Here is a 24,126-nt window from a genome sequence, read left to right as displayed (position 1 = left end):
CGCCCCTCGTAAACTCGGGTTTCACTATTCTTTAGGTAAATAGGCTGGCTGATCAGCTCCTTCACCTTTACAGTCGGGAGAGTGAGTAAATCAAAGAAAGAAGTCAGAAGACTCAGACAGAGTTTACAGTGAATAAATAGGAAAAGAAAGAGAAGCTCAATCACCGAGTAAATGAATGAAATCCCAATTGAAAGACTGAAGCAAGACAAGATTCTTTCTCCTGTCCCTGATTGAACAAGGTAAGTAAAGCGGCTGGCTGTATGATAATCACCTGAACCTGAACCTTTACAGTCTTTGAAAGAAGGGAGACGACTTATGAATGAGAGTGAACTGGAAGGAAAGACGAAACAGTCAGTCAAGACGAAAGACTCAAGATTCATGATCGTGAACTGGAAGGAAAGACTCTCTCTTCATTCTTTAACTTCTCTTTCTCCTTCACCTTAGCAGCAGCGTCAATAAAACCTTTTCTATCTAGCATAGGGGTAAAACAGTAAAAGACCTTTTTCCCTAACAGCTGAAGCTTCAAGAAAAGAAATTCTATCCAGCATAGGGGTAAAACAGTAAAAGCAGTTTTCCCCTAAGGAAAGCCGCTGAAAGTTAAGAAATTCTATCTTTCCCGTATTTTTGGGGATAAAATGGATGCTTTACCCTTCTTTCCCTCGGGAACTCGACTGTAAACACTCAAAAAACTAGAAAAAAGTCTATCTTCTGTCTATTTTTTTGGATAAAAGTCTACCCTTCCCTTATTTTTTGAGATCAAAGAGAGGTATTTAGGGCCGAGGTAATTAAGAAGTCAATCCTATCGAAGAATCAATGATCGTTCACTGTCAGGAAAGACTATCGATTCCTTCTTGATCTTGATCTTCCCCTTCAAGTCTTTCAAGTCAAGACTCTACTCCTTAGTCATTCTCCTGAACCTATTGATTTCTTCTTTCTCCTTCACAGTCAGGAAAGCTTTTTGACGGTCATATAACTATACTAAGCAGTGTGCAGTTATTGCATTAAGGAAGGAAAGACATTCAAGAACAGAGAAGAGACAAGACAAAGAGAAAGCCAAAAGATTTATTCTCTTCTCCGTCACCAGATTGAACAAGGTAAGTAAAGCTCATGAACCTATCCAACTCATTGCTTCGCTCAATCACCGTACGGTTTCATTGCAAAGCTCCTTCCCTTCCCCTGCCCCCTCACCTCTAACTACTGAACCTGATGTCATTCTCCTTTTCCTATTTCTTCTATCACTGTAAAAGATCAATACTCTTCATTCTGGCATATTCAATGAATTTACTCGCCCTTGAGGAACTAGGTGAGAAGTACCTACTCATAGATTGGGTTGCCTGCCAACTTAGTTAGGCCCATCAAGACAAAGAGAGCTCTTATTCCTTTCTGGAGAACAAAGCACGGAGAAGACACTCGTTTTTCACTTCCTATCAAAAGTACTCAAAATGGAGCGAGTGAAAGAAGAAAGAATTTAGCGGGGGCCCACAACCACTACGATATTGGGCTCTTCGATGAGTTCCACGAACCAGACCCACAAAGCAGCATCATAGGTGCAACGCAGGAGGGAACTTCCTTTGCAAATACCATTTGAAAAAGTACTAGATATATATATTTAGACAAAAATGTAAACTAGCAAGTCTTCCAGGGTTTGAAAGAAGAAAAAGAACGTACCCAACGTTATGATTACGAACAGACTGCCCCATTCGGCAGAGAATCAATCACGGGCCTTTCAGAGCAAGGTTCCTTAGACTATTGTTCTCATCAAATATACCGAACTTCAGTGAAGCAAGGATTGTGGCCACTCTCTGGCTGGGGATGCATGATGAAGAGAATCCGCCAAAGTCCTTATGCTAGGATGGAGCCCAAGATGGGTAAACCTTGACTATAATCAGATAGTTGGGTTAATAAGAAGAAATCAATCCCAAAGGAAATGTTGAAGGAATTCAAGGGGAAAGAGCTCAGTCGTCAGAGCAAGTATATCTATCTCGTATCACAGGGGTTTGAACAAGAAGAGGGACTGGCGGGGGAAACCCAAGCAAAATTGGGAAAGGTAAGACAAGAGAATGGAAGGTCTCTTTTTCACAAAGACCCTTACAACAGGCAATGTGTGGATCTAAGGGATGTAAACATGAGAAAAGAGGAGGAGGAATGAAATACAGGCCAGTGGTACGAATCGATGGTTGAAAGGATGGGGAGAAAGCAATGAGTGAAAGCCGGCGTGAAGAAATACCTACTTTCTCATCTTTTTTGAGCCTGCATACCTCTAAGCCAAACAAGAAAGAAGAGGGAATAAAGGAGAAGAGGAAGAGTCAGTTTGACCTTGACTTTATACTAGAGGAAGTATCAAGATCAAAAAGTAGAGGCAAGGTTATAGCCTGATGATGGGGAAACCCAAGGGGGCAAAAACAACAGATATTCTACGAAAGTAGGAGAAAAGGGGCAAGCTTACTCAATGTGTGGAGAACCAAGAACCCTGAGGTAAAGGACTATGCTACGTGGCTCTCCCAATGGACTCCTTTGCCTTCCCTTCACTGTTGGGCTATTGGGAGGAGAAAGGATGGGGGGTATTCATATACCTGTTATTCTGAGGCAAAGAGAAATCTCGAAAGGAAGTCAAGGCATAAGTAGGAAAGTGAAAGCTGTCCAAGGTAAGATCAGAGTGGACACATTCCAGCTGGCTTTTTGTGGGGAAGAGGAGTATTGGGAAACGAGAGACTAAGTGGCAAGTATAGAAGAATAGAAGAGCGGTCGATTCCCCGCTAGGCAATTAGCCGTATTTTGATGCAAAAGAAAAGGACCAATTCAGAATAGAAATCCACCTATGCCCTCCTCATCTTCTCTTCCTATTTCTAAGGAAGACTTCGACCCCTTTCCAATTTCCCGGAGATTCCTTGATTCTTTGTTCTGACTAACCACTGGAGTCTTGCTTTTTTGTGTGTGTTGTCTGAAAATGGGTTTGATTTGCTTCACCTATAATCATTTCTACTCTTCTTTGTATTCATCAAAGCTCATCCCCTAATTAATCTCCGTCGCATATCCTACTCTTTAATGTCTTACGCATCTCAGTTAGCAATTAGAAAAAAGATGAGAAGTAAGGGAAGACTCATCCTTCGCGACTCCCTTCTCTGATTTTGACTGAACATACTTCCACTACACCCAAGTGGGGTTAATCGGGACTCCCACTCTGGGACTAGGGAGATCCCCTATACATCCTGTTTCCGTGCCTCTCCTCCTTCTCTCTCCCCCCTAAACGGATTATCAAAGAAAAAAGCCCCGCTTCCATTGCCATTGGGTCCCCTCTCTGATAAGGAAATACATCTTTTGTATCTATCGTCAAATGATTCTATTCGTAGGAAAGCCTCGAAACGTGATGGCCCTTAATATATTAATAATAAAAAGAATGGGACGCTGTTTTGGAAGCAAAAAAGAGATGGAATGAATTCAAGCCAGCAAAGGGGACTAAGGTAGGGGACGAGAAAGGTAAAGAGAAGGGGCCGTCGTTGGTGGGTAACAGAGCTTTCCTATCGACGATCTTTCTCGGTGCATAAGCGAGGCTTAGCCAAGTACCGCATAAGCAAGAAAGCCAATAGACCTTGTTGAATAGCCTGTACGAAAAGACTGTTGAAGAGGATTTGCCTAGAGTCTCAAATCCATATATCAATCTTGTACGCAAGTTGGCGCTTTCGCTTTCAATCAATCTCGCTCATCTGGTCTGCCCGGTCAAATCAGCTCTCCTGCCTGTGTATCCCATGCCCGGTGCCCTTGATCTGGCTGATGGGAGAGATACACCAATTCCTTGATTTCAATATGTTGTATCCTGGGAGTTCTCTCTATTCAATGGATCATTTCCTGCCAGGGGTGAAGGTCATCTGTCTGATCTATATGGCGTTTATATGGGGTTACATTGAATTAGCCAAAACAGGAGTTTATAGCCTTTCTTTGACAAACAAACTAGCTACTCGTCTCGGGCGGAAACCTTACGGCAAGCCTCTGGAGAGGGCAACCCTTGACGTGGGGACTACTCTCTCTTGGGGTCTTTGGCTTTACTCATTTAGGGCTTGCTTGGCAATTCCTGGTGGCAAAGTGGGCGGGGCAATCATATGCTCGGCGAGGAAAGCGCTAGATATAAAGACTACGATCTCTTAGAGCTATTTGATTCTTACTACATCGACGAGAAAAGGGGGAGAAAAAGCAAAAAGACTTGGAAGAGAGACTGACGAGGCCTCTCTTCTATCTGACTGACAAAGGGAAGAGAGCAACCATCTAATCCATTCCTTGCTTAGCTTACGGGCTTGATTGAAGAGGTTATTGTACCATTAGCCTACGATTGTTGGCATATTAGACTACGGGCTATAACTAGCTTGAATTGATTGCCTGCCTTGAATAGCTTACTAATAGATACTAGTAGGAACTACAAACAGCTATCAAGACCGGATCCACTAGATGTTCTATGCTTTCAGATCAAATCATCCATTGGTAGCCCAACAACGCAGACGAAGTTCCGATACCACTAGCCGTCTCATCTTGATATCCCCTAGGAGCCCCAGAAAGAATGTTTTACAGTTTCGTGAGCCTAATCAAACAACGGCAGATAATTCGAACATGAAAATCACATTGCCGCATTAGCGGCCGGGAAGAAAGTCACTCAGAGTCCAGGCTGAGAACGAACACATTCAGAAGTTAATAAGGAAGAGCCCACACCTACTCAGGATATCTAGTCTCATAGGGGACATAGCCACTCGGGGTTACAAACCTGACTCAAATACCTGTTACTTAAGTTAAGTAAGGTAGCTTCCTCCTAAAAGCAGGAACGAGACAACCCCGGCTCCGACTGCACATGAGTTCCATAGCACTAGCCGCCTAAACTCAACAGCCAAGAACAGCTACCATGCCTTGAATAGCTTACTACTAGCTACTTAGCTACTAGGCTCGGAAGCAAACTCACTGTTGACACGAGGGGAAGGAGACTGAACCAAACAAACACCTATTTACCGAGAATAAGAAAAAAGAGACTGAACTGGAAGGAAAGAAAGACAAAACATTAATTCGACTGAACTACTTCGCCTCTCCCTATTTTTTAGGCCATTTATTGAGGTAAACAGGAGGATGATTCTTTCATTTCACTCTTTTACTCGACTGTAAGAAAAGAAGAAGGTCAAGCTCCGGAACAGGAAGGAAAGACGAAACGAAACTCAACATGAGAGTTCACTGTCAGTCAATCCTCAACATTCTTTCTCTGATCTTGATCCTTCACCTTAGCTGCTTTTCAAGACTCAACTCAAGAGTCATTCTCCTTTCCAGTTCAAGAATCAATGACGGTACAGGAAAGAGACTGAACTCCTTTTTGACGGTTCAAGAAAGAAGGAAGAAGACACTTTGTTTACAGTTCAAGAATAGTGCTAGTGAAAGAAGAAGAAAATGAAAGAGAAGCAACTGCCCCTGACCCGGATTACAGTCTCGTAAATTCATTCAATGAAAGAGAAGCTCATGAACAGGAAGGAAATCAGGGAGACTCCAGCCGAAAGATGAATTCTCCGTAACCTTTCTAAATAATAAGAATAAGGAGAAAGACTGAAGCAAGACAAGATGAATGAGACAGAACTACTGACCGAGCCAGCCTGCCTTCTTTCACTCACTCGGTAAAGCGTCAAGAAGAACCTGAACCGGTATTACCTGAGCTACTGAACGAACCAGACAAGGTAGGTAAAAGAAAAAGAGCAATACTCCTGACTCCTTTTTTTACAGAAACAGAATGAAAGAAAGCCGAAAGATGAATTCTCCGTAACCTTTCTAAATAATAAGGAGAAAGACTGAAGCAAGACAAGATGAATGGAAATCCTTTACAGTCGAGTAAATCAAAGAAAAGAGAAAGCAAGAGACTGAACTACTGAACCTGAACTCCTTTATCTTTCTCCTTTACTGTGATAGAATCAAATGAAAGATGAATGAGACAGAACCTCCTTCTCCTCCGGCTCCTATTTATTCCGGAACGAACTGTAAACCCGAAAGATGAATTCTTTCTCTGATCTGATCCTTTCTTGAACTCGGTAAATAAATAGGCTGAGATGACTTACCTATAGGTCTCATAATTCCATTGCCTGATCTTTCTCTTCTCTGATCTTTCCCTTCAAAGACTCGGTAAATAAATAGGTGTTTTCATCTTCCGTGCTGGACTGATTGAAGAAAGAAGAATGATCCTTGACTCGCATATGAAATCCTTCTTTCACTCTTTCCCCTTCACCTTCTTTCTCTGATCCTCTCCCTACTTACTGCCTCTCCTCTGTGCTTCACACAATTAGTAGGAGCTTTCCAACTCGGTTTCACAATTCCATTCCCTTTTCTTTCTTTCTTTCCTTCAAAGACAGTAAACGAATCAAAGCTTCACCCAATTAGTAGGAGCTTTCCAAAGAAATAGCTTAGTAGCCACAACGGAATCATTAGCTGACCTGTCTTTGTTAGAATGCTTTCCTTATTCCTCTTTCTTTCGTTAAGCAAAGGAGTCAAAGACCTCCCTAACAATTGAATAGCGTAGTTTCGTAGCCAAATCAGTATACTGGGGCCGATAGGTTCAGAGTCTGAAGAGGTGAGCTGTGTGCTGCTACGCTGCGAACGAGATTCCACCCAAGAATCTGTTCATGTTGATTGAGCCCTGCCTATCCACGGCTTTAAAACCACACTGAGCTAGCCCCGCGAAGAAATAGGTAGAGGTCTATTTTCCATTAGCCTTTGTAGCAGCGAACAGGCAAAAGAGACTACTATCAGCTCGGGGTTGGTTATTAGACCCACGAGCCTCCATAAGAAAGGCTGAACCACTACTGTAGGAAAGCGAAACCACTGAGGACGAAGTCATTTAAGCTGATTATGATGCAATTCCCCACCAGTTCAATCATTGAATAAAAGAGACTACTTACTTCTTCTTTAATAAATAGTTCAATAATCTAGGGTGAAACCTAATAAGGGTGGCTGACCTTTCTTTCCCGGGCTTGTGTTCCTTTTCCAATCTTTCCAATTCTGTAACAGTGGCTATAAAGGACATCTAACGGCCGCTAGACCACCGTAATGGGGCGCCCTCCCCCTTTTTTTTAGTTTCCATCGCTCTTTTCGCCACACCGATCGAGTATAGCACGAGTGATCCATACGAGGTGGTGATCCCCATTCTTGTCTTGTCCGCGCAGTACTCATACTGGAAATTAGAATCAAGGATTCCTCGATCTGATGCCCTTAGGTCGATTCTCATCATTCATTCTAAACCCTTCTCCGCTTAGGCTTAGAGGGTCCCTTTTCTGTAGCTACTTCCTCAAAATGTAGTTGAGCTTCGCCAATCGGTGATGTCCAGATCCAGATCCAAACACGGACCGGAGAACAGACAATCAGTTAGTTACCCCTCTGTGCAAGACATATAGGGACATTTCGTTTACTTAAGGTGTTGCCTACTAAGCTCCCCCTCTTCGTGCAGTTCGACTTATCCTTTCTCAATCAGTCTCATATGAGGAATTATTCCGTTTTCATACCTGCCCTCAGATCCTCTGACCATCCACCACCATCAGAATCAAGGTCCTGCGGCGCTACGCCACGAACAGTTAGAATCATATCATCATGCAAAGAAATCCCCCTAAGAAGGAAGGCAGGGTTCTTGTCTCACCTATAAAGACACTCTTTCGCATTGCTTATTAAGTCAGCCCCTCGTCATACTCTGAACCTATCGGCTCTTCATAGCTTTCCTTGAGTTTGATTGCAGGGTGTTTAGACGAACCAGAGGACTTTTTTCCTTCCCTTCTTAGCCCTGAACTACGGGAAAGAGTGAAAATCTCATTACAGTCGTTCCGCCGCTATTCTTCCGGATATGGGATCCCATTATCATCGAGGTTCTAAATTCGGATCACTCACCTCTTTCTTTCTTCTTCCATTTTGATAACGAACGGGGTTTGCAAGAAATTGCCTGTAACTCCATTCCTACATAGCTTGCTCCAACTCATTAAAGCCAACGTACATTAGTTTACTCATTCCCTGCCCTATGCTCCCCAAGTCGCTACAACCTCTAAGCGCAGGAATACAGGAAGGAAGGCAAATAAGTAGGGCAAGAAAGCTAATCGACGAAGAGGACGGTGTCGACCATTACAGAGAATTCGACAGACAAGACTACGGATATCAAGCTGCGTGAGAAAGAGTCGATCCTAACCTGCGAAATGGTTAGATTCTATATCTAATATACCAAAGACCAAGCAAAGTCCCGGCGGAATCTTCAAATGATGGGAGGCCCGGTTGCTCACCTAACCATGTTAATCAGTAATTCCAGAAAGCTTGCATTTTCCTCTTCACCGAGTACGTAAAGCAAAGAAAGGGTAGTTCAAGTATTAGTGGTCAAGTATTAGTGAGTGGTTTGCGGAGAATGTTTCGACCGATGTTTCCGGTGTAACTGTTCCTAGTAGTAGTAACTGTTCTGAATGTAACCGTTCCTTATGTACCTGTTCCTAGTGTAAGGGGTTTGAGTGTACCGTAGGTTTTAGGGGGGCCGTTTGCCACCAAGGGTTTTAGTCTTTCTTTCGGTTGAATTGATAGCAGAAGAGCCTTACCTTTATATATATACAAAGGGCTCCCGTACTAATAGTTGAGAAAGGAGAGACAATGGAATTGTGTGAGACCGACAGGTTATTGAGCGAAGCCGTGAGACCGATAGGTGTAGGAGTTCAATCAGTCCCCAAACAAAGGAGGAGGGGAAGGATAATTAAGAAGGAGTCTTTCTCTTTTTTACCTTGTTCAATCTGGTTCAGGGGCGAAGCCCTGAGACCCGTAGGGCGAAGAGGCGAAGACGCTCGACAAAGGAGAGGGGCGAAGACGAAGACAGAGTGAAAGAAGGGAGACGAAAGAAGCCCAGGTTCAGGATCATGAATCTTTCTTACAGTTCAATCAGGTTCAGGAGTGAAAGAAGCAAACTCACTGACAGAGCTTTCCCTTGTTTCCAGTTCAAGAAGAGACCGAGTGAAAGAAAACACCTATTCTATTTACCGAGTGTTTGAATAGTGAAACCCTACTAGTTAAATGACCTCAAAAATAGGGAGAGGAGTGAAAGAATAAAGAAGGAGTCAACTCTCATTCTTGCTTGTTTCGTCTTTCCTTTCAACACTTTCTTTTACCTTGTTCAATCTGGTTCATTCTTCGATAGTCTTTGTTTACAGTTCCAGAATAAATAGGTGAAGTAGCTCAGCAAAGGGGCAGGAAATGGAATGGGTATCCTTGTTGCTTTGTTTGTTGTTTTGGAGAGTTTTCAAAGTCAACTCTGAAGAATTACCGTAAACCTTTCGAGCCAAGCCCCTTCATTATTATTAGGTTGATGGGTTGCTGTTGCTTTCTTCAAGTCCAAGTTTCCCGCTTGTTGCTTTAGAAAGAGAAAGATGGCAGGGGCGTGTTAGCGCTTTATTACTAATATCAAACAACTAGAATAAAGAGACAAAGGGCTCTTTCTTTATCAGCTGGATCCAGAACGAATAGGAGATCTATCAGTACGCCATCTGCTACATATCTTGAGTAGTGAGGGAACTCCTTTTTAGCTTGACGAGCTACTTGAGTTTCCGAAAAACAAACGCATAAACCCCGGGATTTTCTTTCGTAAAAGTCAAAGAAAAGAGGAACGAGTGCCAAGGGACTTGAGTGACTCTCCCTAATCAATAAGCGGCGGGAGAGGGACGAAGAAACGAGATCGGCTACTAGAGACGAGCAAGAGCCAGGGACGCACTCGACGAGCAGACGAGGGACGAGTGGTAGAAGCCGACAAAGAGTAGTGATAGTGACGGTTCAGTGAAGTCAAGTCTATTAGGGGCTCCCTGACGATCCCGAACCTTCCAAAAGTGAGTGGGGTATGTTTTGTTTCTTGGCACTCTCTTGACTTTGTTATGCCAACCTAAAAAGAGAGAGGGATAGATACGGAGCTTGACTTGAAAACAAAGAACTATGCCCACCCTATCACAACAAGGCAGATAGGGTACTTTTTTCCTTCCTTACTTAAGTCCAGGATACGAAAACAATTCCTCCCCACTAAAAAGAGCGATTGAGAGTGGATTTCCGGTTCGATAGTGTCGAGAAGGTATTAGCCCCTGACTGAACCTACCTCTTCAACATCTAGAAAAAGGCCCTATTAGTTAAGCTCTTTCGTAAAAGCACCATTGGGCGGTGGTTCCTCTCTTTTTCTCTTTCCCCCCGAACACTAAATCGATCTATCTCGCCATCAGCTCTCGACTAAGAGTTCCTAATCGAAAAAGTAAACTGAACGTCGACTTGATGATGCAAAGGAGAGGGTTCCGAAGGAATATCTTCTTGCCAAAGGAGAGGGGAGAAACTGCTCGACTGTAAAGGAGAGGGGAGAAACTGCTCGACTGTAAAGGAGAGGGGAGAAGCTGTGTGTAAAGGAGAGTCCGTCCATTCATTAGCTGCTTGTTGACCTATTTACCTGATTTATTAACCTGAACCTCGGTCTTGACTATTATTCAAAATCAAGTAAGGAAGTCCTTTTCTTGACTTGGCCTGTGTGCATTATACCTCTCCCCTTTCTTTTTAAAGAACTTGATTTCAATCTCAATAAAGAAATGAAAGCAACACTCTTTGCTTGTTGTCCTCTTACTCTTTGAGTCTGCCTTGTGGAGGTCTCTCGGGTGTCTACGGCGGATCCGATCAGTCTCGTGATGAAGATATCAGTCTTTTCCGATCTTACACTAAGAAAGGGTATCGTCACGACAACTCAATTTGCCCGGTAAACTACTCGGGGCTCCCCATGGTTTAGTAAGAGGGGAGATTTGCTCTTCATCCGGGGGTGAATTCATTATTCACTCAAAAGTGTAAGCCTGATTAGTGAGGTCTTAAAAACGGAATAGAATGAAATTAATGATCAGCCATTACATTTGTGCTTGAAGCTAGTAGGCGCCGCGAATCTATGGTTTCTTTCTTTCTATCTTTCAATGGGATACCAATTGGTTGGATGCCTTTGAAAGCCTAGAGATGATTTGCCGAAAAAATGCTTGATAGGTTTGTTTGTTTGTCTTGTGTCTCCGTAACAAATGGTCTATTTATTGATGGGCGAACGACGGGGATTGAACCCGCGCGTGGTGGATTCACAATCCACTGCCTTGATCCACTTGGCTACATCCGCCCCTACCCCCGCACAGGTGTTTCAGTCTCGAGATACGATCAGATCCTTACACCCTATGACCGCTATCAAAGAGAAGCTTTTTCCTATACGAGAGTTGCAAGTCTATTGTTGTGTTTTGGAATTAGGGGAAGCAAAGCTTCAACAAGTCGGCCGCTTCCTGGCAAAGCTTCAAACAACCGAGGTTAGGCTGTGAACTTCATTGATTTGACTGAACTTGACTGAAGATTCAAAAAGATAGAGGACGGGCAGTGAAGGCTCGTTTAGTAGACAGCAAGCTACGGCTTTGACGAGCATACCTACTCCTATCAAAAAATGAAAAGCAGCAAGCGGGAAGAAGCGAGCCCCTCCCCTATCAGAGAAAGCCATTGCGCGCTAGCCTCTTGTTTGTATAGGGTTCCAAACCACCCCTAAACTCAAAGCTTTTCAGCCCCTTTTTGATGGGATATTTGAAGAAAAGGCCCCTGACTATAGAGATAGGCTAAGGCTTGACTCAGAGTCTCGTTAGGGCATCCTTCCCCACCATTCATTCCGGCCTATTATTGATAGGGATTTGACCGATGCTGAAGGTAGCTTGCTTACCAAGAGCCACCCACTTGAGAAGCTAGTCGCCAGAAAGAAAAGAAGCGAGGAGGAAGAAAGCTGTCGTAGAAGCAAAGCTTCCCCCCCTGTAGTCGTAGTACTCGGCTCGTCCCTACTTTGATTCAAAAAGTCACCGACGGTTCCCTACTTTCTCCGGTTTCCGCAACCGTAATCATTTCTCACTCCCATTACTTCATCCATCAACCTTTTGTTCTTATTTCACGGGGTACGCTGTAAAGGAAAGGAGTTGCTTGCATTCGTCAAGCGGTAGCTTCCCGCCTCCTTCATTCCTACTGCCAGCCTCTTTCGGTGAGTTGTTCCCTTCCCTTTTCGAAAATGCCCTATACAAAGGGTCTGCCTCAGCAAATGTACAAAGTGGACCGCTGCTGACCCTCTTTCTTCTTCCCATTCGGGTTGGGTTGCCGCAGAAGTCAAGTAAGAAGGAATGGAACCACAGGAGAGTCGTCCGCAGTTCATACTTGGGCAAAGACGACTGACTTTGGAAGCGGAGCACAAACAAACCCATTGTAGCTATTCCGGGTTCTTATTGAGCTTAGCGAAATCAAGGTTTATGAGAAAGTCAGCGAAGTTTGGTGTTCTACCTTTGCCTAGTCTCGGTCCACAGTGGAAGGCTCCGCACCTGAGACTGGTTAGACTCAGCGGAAGTCTAAGGTGTAAGTCAAGAAAGAGAATAGAAGAAGAGATTCAGTCTGTCCCTTAGCCTAGTCTATATCTACAGCTGACGCAACTCCGTACCGACGCCTCACTACCTACTACCTACTTATTAATTAATTAACGGCTAAGCGATTGAGCTTTCTTTCCTTAACCAGCTGACCTGAGTAACCACCTTAACTATCTTTCTGACTTTAGCATAGGCCTTCCTTCAAACGGCCCCTCTTTTCTTTTTTGAATTAGAATAGAAAGAACGGGGCCTCACTTAATTAACTATTTGTATAGGATGAACGGAGGATGAAAGACAAAGTCAAGGGAGAAGTCGGCTTGATGATCGGAGAAAGGGAAGGGGCGTGGTTGGTGTGTCACTGGGTCGGTGGGGGAACCCGTAGGAAGGGCGGGACGACCCGCCGAATCGAATGAACATCAGAAATCGACAACATAAAGACAAACGAAATCGTCGAATTGCTTATGTATAGAAAGAAAACGAACCACTTCTATTCTCGGAGCTTAGGTATATGAAGAATGGCTTTTTGGTCCCTTTCGTCCAGTGGTTAGGACATCGTCTTTTCATGTCGAAGACACGGGTTCGATTCCCGTAAGGGATAGGTACTCATTCCCGGCCTCTCTTAGTGTGAATTGCTGAGTGATCGCTCGCTATCTGGCTGGAAAAGGTGGTCCGGAAGCTTCCTCTCTCACAGCAAGCAAGACGAGATCACCTTCTCAGTAATGGACTTCCTTTCATTCTTCCTTAACTTAGCCTTAGATGTCCTTTCATAGATTCTCGAACCTCCGACAGACGAAATCTCTATGCATGTGTTCTTTCTTTCCACATCATCTCTTTTGGCCGTTTTTCTTAGGCATTGAACCCCACCCACCTTAGGTGCTGAGTAGTGTCCCTACCTCCCTAATACCTAAAAACAAGTTCCGTCTATGGAGCCTAAAGCTTAAACCATGGCAGTAAGCAGTAAGTAAGTGGGCCTACCTAGTCTTTGCCCAGTCTTCGCCTTCTTCAGTGGCCAAGTTTCAGCATTCAACGTCGGCCTACCACCTTTCTTTTTCAAGGTTGAGTTCAATTCAAGTAGTCTTTCCTATTCTTATTGGTAAATAGCGTCTGGAAGGGAAGCGAACGAAGGCATTATTGAACGAAAGAGATGCCGGGTCGGTCAATTGCATTAGGTAGGAGATGCAGGACCTGTCTTAACCGCAAGTGTATTCGCTATTCGATTCCATCCTCGATCCCACCCTATTAAACTTCCCAAGGTTCTCTCTCTTTTTGACTTTTCAGTGAAAAAGGGGGAATGAATCGGTAGACTTTCTTTTCTATGTCGCCGGCTCATCAATGAGCGTAGATTGATAGAGATGGCTTTTGTGCTGGTCAATCTCTATCCCATTCTTCAGCAGGTATAGTTTTCTTTGATCAAAGGCGGGTAATCCATACTTTCGCCCCCTTTGGTCAGTCAGTCGTCTTGATCCGCCAGAGGGTCTTGAGCTAGCTTCCTTGAAGAGGCTTGATGGGATGGGAAAGAGAGGTAAAGTCAAAGAACAACCTAAGGAAGGTACCTCACAAGCTTTTGGATTCCATGGCTAAGAAGTAAGAAGGCTGGCTGACTTTGGCAGATTTTAGGTGAGGGTGGAGGAGTAGGAGTAGGATAGATAGGAGGTGAGTGGTTGATATAACCGCAGTATGATAGGGAGATTTTGGCAATAAGGGTGGTGCTAGGGCTCAAGACAATAAGGGGGAGTTGGATCATAAATCTGAGTTTCTTCCTTTGTTTGAAGAGGCGGAATCCTCCCGGACTTGAGATAGGAATGGCTAAACTGATTGTCCCAGGAAGAAAGCTAATGAAAGCAAAGGTCAAGAATATCTATCTTGGTTTAACAGAAGTTAGTCAAAATCTCGCTTGGTAAACGAAGAGAAAGAAAGAGAAGCGACTGAACCTTATACTTTATTACCTGACCGGAACGAACCTCTTTAGATAGAGAAAGAAAGAGAAGAGAAAGAATCAAACCAAACACCTATTTACCTTGTGAAAGAATAGTTCAACCCCCCTAGTGAGTGAAAGACTCAACAAATGAAAGAAAGATCAGCTACTTAACAGTGAATGAAAGAAGAAGAATCTAATCAGATATTCCTATACAGTCGAGTAAATTCAGATTCAATCCGGAACCAGAACCCATTTCTTTTTTCACTGTAACTGTAAACGAAGAAAGCTCAAACCTGAACCTATCCTTTCTTTACCTTTATCAATCACCAGATGTAACCTGTAACCAAAGAAGAAAGCCGAAAGCAAGATTCATTCCCTTGAACAGTCGAGCCACTTACTCCTATTAATTATCCTGAACCTCTACAACTCGGTTTCACAATTGCATTGCCTGAACCTTGACTTTAATTCTAATTCGACTGAACAGGAAGAGGAAGGAAAGAATCAACCTCAAACCTTTGACTGATGGAACAAGGTAAGTAAAGCGGCAGAATGATAAGAACCTGAACCTGAAGAGAATGCAAGAATCAGAATCAGATATTCCAGTCTGTCTCGTAAATTCATTCAATCCCTTCCCTGAACCTATTTACCTTATTGATTAACCTGACCTTCACCTTTCTTTCTTTGACTCTATTCTCTGAACCTCGCTCCTTCGCCTCGTAAACTATAAGTCTCGCTGCTTGGGCCCTTCCCCTCGTAAACTATCAGTCTGCTTCGTTCCTTGCTTGAGAACCGCTCACCCCTTCCCTTCACAGGAAAGGCCTTATGCTACCCCACCCCAACCAAGCAGTGGGCGCCCATCACCATGGCGGGTAAGCCTAGCGTAACGGCTATCCCATACTTTTCTAGGCCCATTCCATTGAGGCTTGATGATCTTTGCATCAATACCCTTCCCTTGTGCTACAGCCAGGTCAATACCACCGAGAAAATTCTCATTCGCAGCCTCTCAACCAACCTGTTGGGATTCAGCCTGCTTTTTCGAAGCCATCCTTTTCTTTTATATTATATCTCCTACAGACCCAACCTGTTGAAGAAAATCTTCCTGCCCTGATCTCTATCTATTATGGAACTTCTGTCCCCTTCACAAGTCCGGCTGCCAAAGAAAGGCTAGGACAAGGGAGCGCTCCTAATTCTATTTCACCTGACTGAGTGAGGCAAGGGTGGGCTGTCTATTTTCTCCCCAACTAATTACCTTCATTCAGTAAGGATTTTGACCGCTATCCCCATACTCGACCCCTGCATGTGGAGTCCTTAGTCGACCACTACCAAATAAAGAGGATCGTCGATCGAGAAACTGGTGCAGGATTTCATATTTGCATATTGAGTACAGCCAGGCAGTTGAATTTGGCCCCTTCAAGGTTTGCTCCTCACTACAGCTGCTTGTGCAAAGGTATAGTAGTTCTACTGAATCTCTAAGTGGGACCCCTTCCTTGTTCGGTCAACTCTATTCCATGTAGCGTATATACTACAATCGAAAATGTTGGTAAAATGCCCTTGGATCCACGCCAACTTGGTTGTGGCATCCTCATATCATATCATTAGTTTCCCATGAACGGATGATGTCTCTACCTTGATAGCGCCCCCGTCAACCCAAGCTTCATTCGACGTTCAGTCCCTTCTCCTCGATCCTGTATTGATCCACGACCATTCTTGGTATCCTTTTTCTTTGGTGGATATCCCACATGAAATTCGCAATGAGGGTTCCTCGACCGCGTTGATATTTTATCAAAGGGTGGGCTTGGGGCTCAACTTCTTCGATTAGGTTACCCCCCGGGGCTTGGTTTAGCTGAGGATGGTATTTGCTCCCCGATGAGTCTCCCTAATTAGGCACCTTTGGTCTAGGCTTTCTTTGCCCCCAAAGTCCACTTTGAATTGAGAACGTCCCACTATTCATAGACTGAACACAGGTTCCACTGGGTAAACCCCCTCGCTACACAAGTCGGGTCGCCAAAGGGTGATTCAGGCTGACAAGCACGATTGCCCGGAACTGGAGTCTCGGATTTAGCAGTTCCATGGCTGCATATTCAGTCGAGCACATGTGACTGAGTCGCCCGTACCTGAGCTCGAGAAAGATTCTTTATACTGACCGGCTTCAACTTCACCCGTCACTCGTCTCGTGTAGTGTAGTGTAGCAAGACTACAAGTCAAGTCTCAGCAAGGAAGATTTTGGGCCCCAACGACAAAGGAACGGGCATTTTCGGGGACTAGCCCGCTTCCCATTACTCGACGAGGGAAATTCCTCGCACATAATTAAGGGAGCCATTGAAAGGTGACTGAAACACCAGAAACTAAGACTACCCGAGCTAATGATAGAGGCAAGAACACTTTCCGGCCAAGTCCCATTAATTGATCATAACGATATCGTGGAAATGCTGCACGGACCCATATATATAGAAAGAGAAAGAGAATCACCTTGATACTAAACCAGATCGAGCCCGGGATCCTCTTGAAAATAGGAAGATCTAGGATAGGCGGCCAACCTCCTGGAGAGAGCGATGTGCATGGACCAGGTGAGTAGGGATGCAGCTCCGTGGACCGCTCGTCGGGCCTGATAGGTGGTAGTATCACACCCTTCTCAAAGGAACCGTACGTGACACTCTCGCCTCATACGGCTCCGTCCCGGCATCAGGACCTACCCTTTCCTTTGACCAACGGGTCCTCGAACCAACCTGTCCTCCCTTTCTATTCCTCAGTAAGCGCTTTCTTTGAATTCATTGATTGATTCAAGGTAGAGCTGTAGCTTGCTTCCAAGTCCAAGCGCTAGCGGTAGAAGCTAGTCGCCAGAAGCGAACTTACGGGCCAACTATTAGAATATTAGTAAAGGGGCCTTTTCTTGCTCGTTAGCGCTTTAGTTTGAAATAAGGACGTTTAGGCTTGACTAAGAGTCTCGTTAGGGCGGCTGCTCGTTTAGTATTGCTTTGGCTTCGCCGTCTCTATCTTGCTGGCGCGGGAGCTACCGCAACTAAAAGCAAATGAATGAAGGAAGAAGGCAGACGCATTAGCAAAGACTACAAAGGCATTCCAGGCCGACTACAAGACTAGGACTACAATACAAGTCATGAGCGATAGCGAAGCCAAGCCGGATCTTTGATGTCGAAAGCCCCAAAACTAGCTATCTTATAGCGGACAACTAAGGCAAGCTTACTCAACAAATCTCAATAGAAAAAACCACTACCTCACTCAACGTCTAGTCTAGTAGTGGTTCGGATCTTGACCGGGTCCGAGCTTCCCAAGCTCTATGCTGTTGGGGAACTCCGCTTCAGTCTGACCCCCTTCTTGATTGACTATATTTGGGTCTTTGGAGTACTTTGGGATTATATTCTGCGCCGAGGATTTGTGCTTGTGGGCTAGGGTGAATATAGCGGACCAGCGGATCTGGTGGTCGACAATCGTTCGTACTTGGTAAAGGTTGTCGCAGCACCTGTAGTAGGACAGAAGACTGATTGCGATGCCCGCGGACCAATTTACGATGTCTCCGTCGCTGACGTTCGTCAAGCAGGCCACGTGGATTGGCCAGGGTCTTCTTCGGCTAATGATACCTCGATCCCGAAGCCTTCGGAGTATCTTTTTGATAGGCGCCTCGAGATGTATGGGGAATTCGCTGCTGATAGATCCCGCCCAGTGTCCTCCTCTTTCCCCCGCCGCCTTCCGACCCGCAGGAGTATACAATGACAACTTCCCGTCACTCATGCCCGATCGTGAAACTGCCTGTTGAACGTCCGATGGGGCCTTGCTCCGACCTGAGCTATGCAACAACGAGATCCCCCTTGATCTTTGCCGGATGTGCTTGACGGTCCCCCATAATACGCTCACTTGGGGACGGATTACTCCAGCTGTTCCAAGAGTCTCTGCTAGTTGAACCCCGTCCAGTAGACTCCCTCTTTGGCTTATCCCCTTCGTCAGCTCTTTTATCGGGATATTATTACCTAGGTTCGTCAAGTTTGAATGGATGGCGTAGCGTAGGTGGCAAGCAGTTATATGGATACGGTGCTTTACCCGTAGACGCTTCTCGAGCTCTCGCAAGAATTGTATGGGAGTCGTCCTCGGAGGGACTTCCCGAATGACGGTACCAGGGAATTCTACCGTACTCCGTGCAGCTATTGTTGTTGTTCCTGCAAAGCCTACCCAAAGGTTCAGGCCGGATTGTAGGAAGTGGGCGATACGTTTTTGTATTTCTATGAGAAGCTCTACGGCACCCACGATTCCCAGTAGTAAGTCGTCGGCATATCGCGCGTAAGAAATCCTTATTAAGTAATGGGGTTTTAAGGGGGCCAGCTTAGGGGCCAGGCGTCTCTCTGACCTGATAACTAGTCTCGCCTCCCCGCCCAGCTCTATCATCAGTCCTTTTCTTTTGTAATACTTCTCAGGTTCTCTCATGGCCAATTTCTTATTACAGCGTTCTCGACCATAGAATTCGTCCTGAGGGGTCAACCCGGTGGCTTCTATGAGGAAGGCGGCGCAAAGGAGGCTCGAGGGCTTGTTAAGGAAGGCGGCAAGGGCCGTGGGTAAACCGAAAGGCGTTTTCTGGTCTCCCCTGAGCCGTGTGGTGCTTGTGTGTGGGGTGTGCCACGACGAAACAAGGGAATGAAAGGCCGCTTTGCGTTGGAAGCTCTTTACCCTCCCCATAATGAGGGCTCTGTAGTCTTGGGGAGCGTTGAAGCTTGCTTCTTCTCCCGAGTTTGATTGGTCATCACCTGTCCTTAATAGAACCGATCTGATTCTCTGAACAATCGGAATTTCGTACTTCTGTTGGATCCTCCCTATCTCCTGATCGAGCTTGTGTAGGTAGATGTTGCCTGGTAGGGCCGATAGTAGTACACTGTGTGGGACGGAGTAGTCAGGGCCCTTCTCACCTCCTACGAGTCGTCTGCCGGAAAAGACTTGATGAATGGAGTAAAAGAACTTGGGATCGTCGATCTCTTCCTTCAAGATTGAGATGAGTCGATGTCGGTCGATGGTGTGAAAACACTTCCTGATGTCGAATTCCAAAAACCAGCGAGAGGTTCCCCACTCTTCTTTGATCCGTCTTAGGGCCGAGTGGCGGCCTCGCCCCGAGTGGAAGTGCGATGTGTCTGGAAACTCGGGATCGTAAATGGATTCGAGTACCATTCTGATCGCCTCTTTCATGATCTTTTCTATAGGTCGAACTAGTGTGAGCGGTCTAAACTTCGACCCTTCTTTCTTTCTTCATATTGTAGGAGCAAAGCCCCTTTTTTGCTTCCTCTATCTCTATTGATAGATCAAGGACCCTCTGTCATTTCAGTGACTCATAGGGCTTCCCTCAGCTCAGTCTTTTTGGTTCTTGAGAATGGTCTCCACCTCTCCCAGGACCAGAATGATTATCCCTGCCCGATGGGTCTACATCCATCCCTGAATGTCGTCGGGTACTGTTCACTTCCCCGCCATTCTTGTAACCGTCACCTGTAATCCGCGCAAGTGTGTCCGCACCCCCCTGAGTGGACGAGAAAGAAAGGAGATTTCTCGGAGCAACCCCCCAGGTTCCAGACCCAGGAGTCAACTTTCCCGTATGAGCATTCGGTACATGTATCAGTCCGTGGAAGAGTGAAAGGGTCACCACTACTGAGGATCTCCCCCCTAATCTTAGATAGGTCGTCTGAGGGTTCGCCGCGGTTCATTGCTGTGCTTACACACTAGGCTACCCTTCTCCGAAAGCTCCGCGGGACCACCTACCACTAGTCTTCGGCCGGAGGGGTTTATTGCACAAAAACGCCGGGACGCAGGCCCCAGAAGAGGGAAGCCCAACGAATCTCAGATGCAAAGCCCCGCACCTCATTAAGATCATATTGGCATACTCTCCCAAAAAAAACAGAGCAGACCCCATTGAAGACGAGAGTGAGGTACAACAAGGCCATTTCTGTCCACCGCCCTTCTCACAGAGCCGTACGTGGACGTTACCGCTCATACAGCTCCCAGCCAGCAAGCAGTTAGCCTTCCTCTACAAAGAATGGAAGTGTAAATGAATCGACATCAAATAGAGGAATTCGCTTTTTCTTTTCAGCAAGCCACATCTCAGATACGGGGCATCCCTTTCACAAAAACCTATGGATCCACCCCAGCACCTTGTGATCTTTGAGAAAGAAGATCATTACGAGCCCTCTCCCTATCGGTAAAGCAGCTTCGTTCCTCTCCGGTCCATAATCTTTTATCTTTTCTTTCCTCTCCATCAATGTTTTTGTAGATTGAGAAAATTCCATGGTGGATCAGGACGAGAATGAATTCGGGAATCCAGGCAGGACATACTCATCCTGGAGCTTCCGCTCTCCTCTGGGGAAGAGTTTATATATATATCTCGAGAGGTGAGGAGAGGCAATGGAATTCTGAGACCGACAATGAATAGGTTCAGGCATAGGTTCAGGCAATGGAATTGTGAGACGAGAAGAGGGTAGCCCCCTGACCGATTTCTCGGAATCTGAGGAAGACCCTGAACAAGAAGAAGCAGCTCTCGATGTGAGATCCTCAGGAAAAGAAAGAAGAGGAATTGGATGCCCCAGAGCAGCAGCCCACGGATAAGCCTTAAAAAACACACACACCACACCTCTTTTTCACTAATAAAGCCGGACACAAACAAAAGAAAGAAGAAAAGGGCCATGATGATGATCCTATCTGAGTTTTCGACCCGATTGATGCGCTCCTAGCTCGCCTACATACCAGAACAAAGAAAAAGAATCTCTAGATTACTTTGATCAGAGAATCCTTGGTTTGACCGACGGACTACGTGGGAAATACGAGATCTAGGCAAGCCGCTACTTTCCCCTTGCCCTTGAACGATAGAAGAACTACTGAGATTCTCTTAGATAGCGGTCGCATCTATGGTCAATCAATACAATAGGTCTGCGGATCTATTCTTCTATACTACAAGAAATCGCCATCTCGTAGTACCACCACGACACCGATTCAAGTTCTTTTTCCGAGCCCCCCACCCATGCCGGCCGTGACTTCGACTTTGAGTATGATGAATGAGTGGAAAGATCTTTATAGAAGTTCCCTGTCCGATCCAACCAAAGAGTTAGTATCTCAAAAATCAATCATATATATATGGAGAACTAACAGCGAGTTTTTTCAGAAAAGACTTCCCCCTATCCGACGCGAGTGACTAAGCGCGAGACGAGCCATAACGGGCGAATCGACTACAACTCATCTATAAAGAACTCTTCTTTTTTCGGTCTATTTGCATCAGGCTTTTACCGTACTAGCTAGTAAGAAGGTCCGAAAGGGGACGAAACCTGTCTAAGATCCTGTGTGCCGGCTTAGTAGCGCGTAAACAGAAGACGTAGCCTAAGCTACACTCAATATTCAACCAACCTATGATCGATCCATTTATTCTTTCAACTTACTATCAATCAACCATGTCTTAGGTTCTCGTTGCGGGAGATCTTGGAACGTGCCCTGTGAATGCGCATACAAATAGGGTCACTATTCGCCTACTACTAAGTTAAGTAAAGGCAGAGAGTGGATTCTAGATTATATCAGTCGGGTAGGCTGGACTGGGGTTCTGGAAAAATCTCTACGAATTCTTCTTTGCAAGAGACATCCCTGGGTGGTTTAGTGATGTGGCAGCCTTGCTGGGATCTACAGATCGAATAATTAGTTTACAAGAAAGACGTAGGGGTCTTGTTTTCTCGGATTCCTGCTTTTGACTTTGAGGCTTTGACCTGATTGAAGGAGGTAAAAGTAGCTCTTTCCTGAACAGATATTACCTGACCTGTAAACAAAGACTACTTATTCTTGATCTTCTCCTGCTGAACCTCTATTCTTCTTTTCCGATATTCCCTGATTGGATTGTGATTGAACAATGAAAGATGAATGAGACTGAACAGTGAAAGAAGAAGAATCAGATCTTCCTTTACAGGAGAGGAAAGACTGAAGCAAGACAAGATGAATTCAATCCTTTACAGGAGAGGAGAGGAAAAGGAGTTCTTGAAGAAGAAGAATCAGAGAATGAATTGATTGAAGAAGAAGGATGAATGATCAATAACTACCTCACCTTCACCGTAACCAGAACCTATTTACCTTATTCATTCAATCCTGAACCTGTCGGTCTCACTGCTTTCGCTCCTCTCCCTATCGGTCGAGCTGCCTTCGCTCCTTCTCTGTTCTTTCACTGTAAACTCCTTCCCCTTCACCTGTCGGTTTCGGTTTCACAATTCCATCTAAGGTTCAGTAAACTCTTATACTTCTCGCATGCAGTATCCGAGTCTTGCCCATTTAAGGAATATGGAGGAGGTATGTGTCCTCTCGCTCGCCTTGACCAATCACAGATCAGCCCGACTAACGGTCGCTTTGATCCGTTACACATCAGCTCTCAAAAGTACCCCTTTCCATTATATAGGGGTGGACGGTAGGGCTAAAACGGGCATAATCGCTGGCTAAAAGTGGGCCGACTCTCTTCCATAAAGATATATATGGATATTCGGCCTTTAATGAGATAGTGTTCGTTACTCAAGTTAGCAAAAAACAAGACTGAGGTCGATAGGGGCATTACTGGTAATTGCTAAGGTGCTTTCTTCAGTATTCACCATTGGCTAGCGCTCATCTCCAGCTCTGTTTCCAGCCCCTTTCATTTCATATATCCCGTATGCCATACCTCTGATTCTTTCTTGCTATACGTCCAAGCCTTCTCCCATCGGTAGTTGGAAGCAGAACTGAGACTTGATGTAACTGAAGGAAAGAAAAGAAAGGGGATATAGATACGATAGGAGGCCACGGTTAAGTAAGCAGGTAAGCGAAGGCTCTCTCTCTCGCCTGTGTAAGGGTCTTGTGTAAAGCCTTTCATTATTTATCTTCATAAAAAGTAAGCAGGTCTAAAGTGAGGTGATAGCAATAATAAGCGGGGAAGCTGAAGAGGTCTTCAAAGAACTTTTGTCTAATCAAACTTCCATTTCATTGGTCTATAAGGCAAAGTCTCGCTTAATCGTTCATTTCTCTTTTCTTCTTTCTTCAACCAACCGGTCATATCTGATCTGTAGCTGGTAGCGACATGAGAAAAAGGTACGGAATGGTTTTCTTTGCTAAATTGCGAGTTTCAGGGGAAGGATGGGTCAAGTACGGCCTCTAAAAAGATGTGAGTTTCGCCTTTTTTAGTAGTCTCTGTCCTTCCCGGCCTGCTGTCGTCAACGGTCCGCTTCCTTGAATGAGAGTTGGTCTTCCCGCCGCGAAAACTGTCCGTTGTCCTTTACTTGTTTAGTGGCATCTGTCTGAGGGCATCTGGAATTGTCTCTTTCGGTATTCACTCTTGTAAACGGTCGCAAAGGCTCATCTGTCTACGACCCTTCTTTTTTCAATATCCCGGTTATCTATCCTTTTAGCGAATATCTCCCGTGCTTGGTTAATCGATTGAAGTACAGGTGCTTCGGTCAGCCAGCATGCATGACTAGGTGCTAAAGAGGTGCTAAAGAAAGATCCGCTTTTTATGCTCAAATTACACAGGATCAACTGTATTGGAAATTGGTAAAGCATGACTCCTCAATCCGTCAATACAAAATCAATACTGCTTCCCTTCTTTTATTCAAGGGGGGGCGAATACCTTGCTTGTAAGTAAGTAACATCATTTTCTTTCTTGAAAGATATGCTACTTCCCGCTCTTCTGTCTGTCATCTGTCAACAGGTATCGGTCGCATCTGGTCAATCAGTACACACGATATCTGTCTGTAAATAAATCGAGATCTTTTTCGTTATGAGTAGTAAGTTGGTTTATCAGAAAGGAACTGAAAGACTATATCTGGGCTAGCTCGA

The 24,126-nt window shown here is 45.0% G+C and overlaps 1 protein-coding gene, 1 non-coding gene and 1 pseudogene across 2 annotated transcripts; 2 read left to right on the top strand and 1 right to left on the bottom strand.

Moving 5' to 3' along the window:
- The first annotated feature begins 12,924 nt into the window (after positions 1-12,924).
- Positions 12,925-12,996, top strand: TRNAE-UUC (transfer RNA glutamic acid (anticodon UUC)). The gene has a single exon. It is a non-coding gene; the product is annotated as a tRNA-Glu (tRNA).
- Positions 12,997-16,537: 3,541 nt separating this feature from the next.
- On the bottom strand, positions 16,538-22,041 carry LOC147789947 (uncharacterized). Its single transcript, XM_087129208.1, has one exon. The coding sequence runs from the start codon at positions 19,498-19,500 to the stop codon at positions 17,566-17,568; it is 1,935 nt and encodes a 644-aa protein (XP_086985334.1). The 5' UTR covers positions 19,501-22,041; the 3' UTR covers positions 16,538-17,565.
- On the top strand, positions 19,748-20,731 carry LOC147789948 (uncharacterized; annotated as a pseudogene).
- Positions 22,042-24,126: the final 2,085 nt, after the last annotated feature.

Source organism: Cucurbita pepo, chromosome 12, assembly GCF_057944985.1.
Source record: "Cucurbita pepo subsp. pepo isolate OVF chromosome 12, ASM5794498v1, whole genome shotgun sequence".
NCBI lineage: Eukaryota > Viridiplantae > Streptophyta > Magnoliopsida > Cucurbitales > Cucurbitaceae > Cucurbita > Cucurbita pepo.
Note: the sequence above shows the minus strand (reverse complement) of the source record. Positions and strands in the feature narration are given on the sequence as shown.

Excerpts from the sequence above, each read along its gene's own strand:
- LOC147789947 (XM_087129208.1), bottom strand. The coding sequence starts at position 19,500 with ATGAAAGAGGCGATCAGAATGGTACTCGAATCCATTTACGATCCCGAG.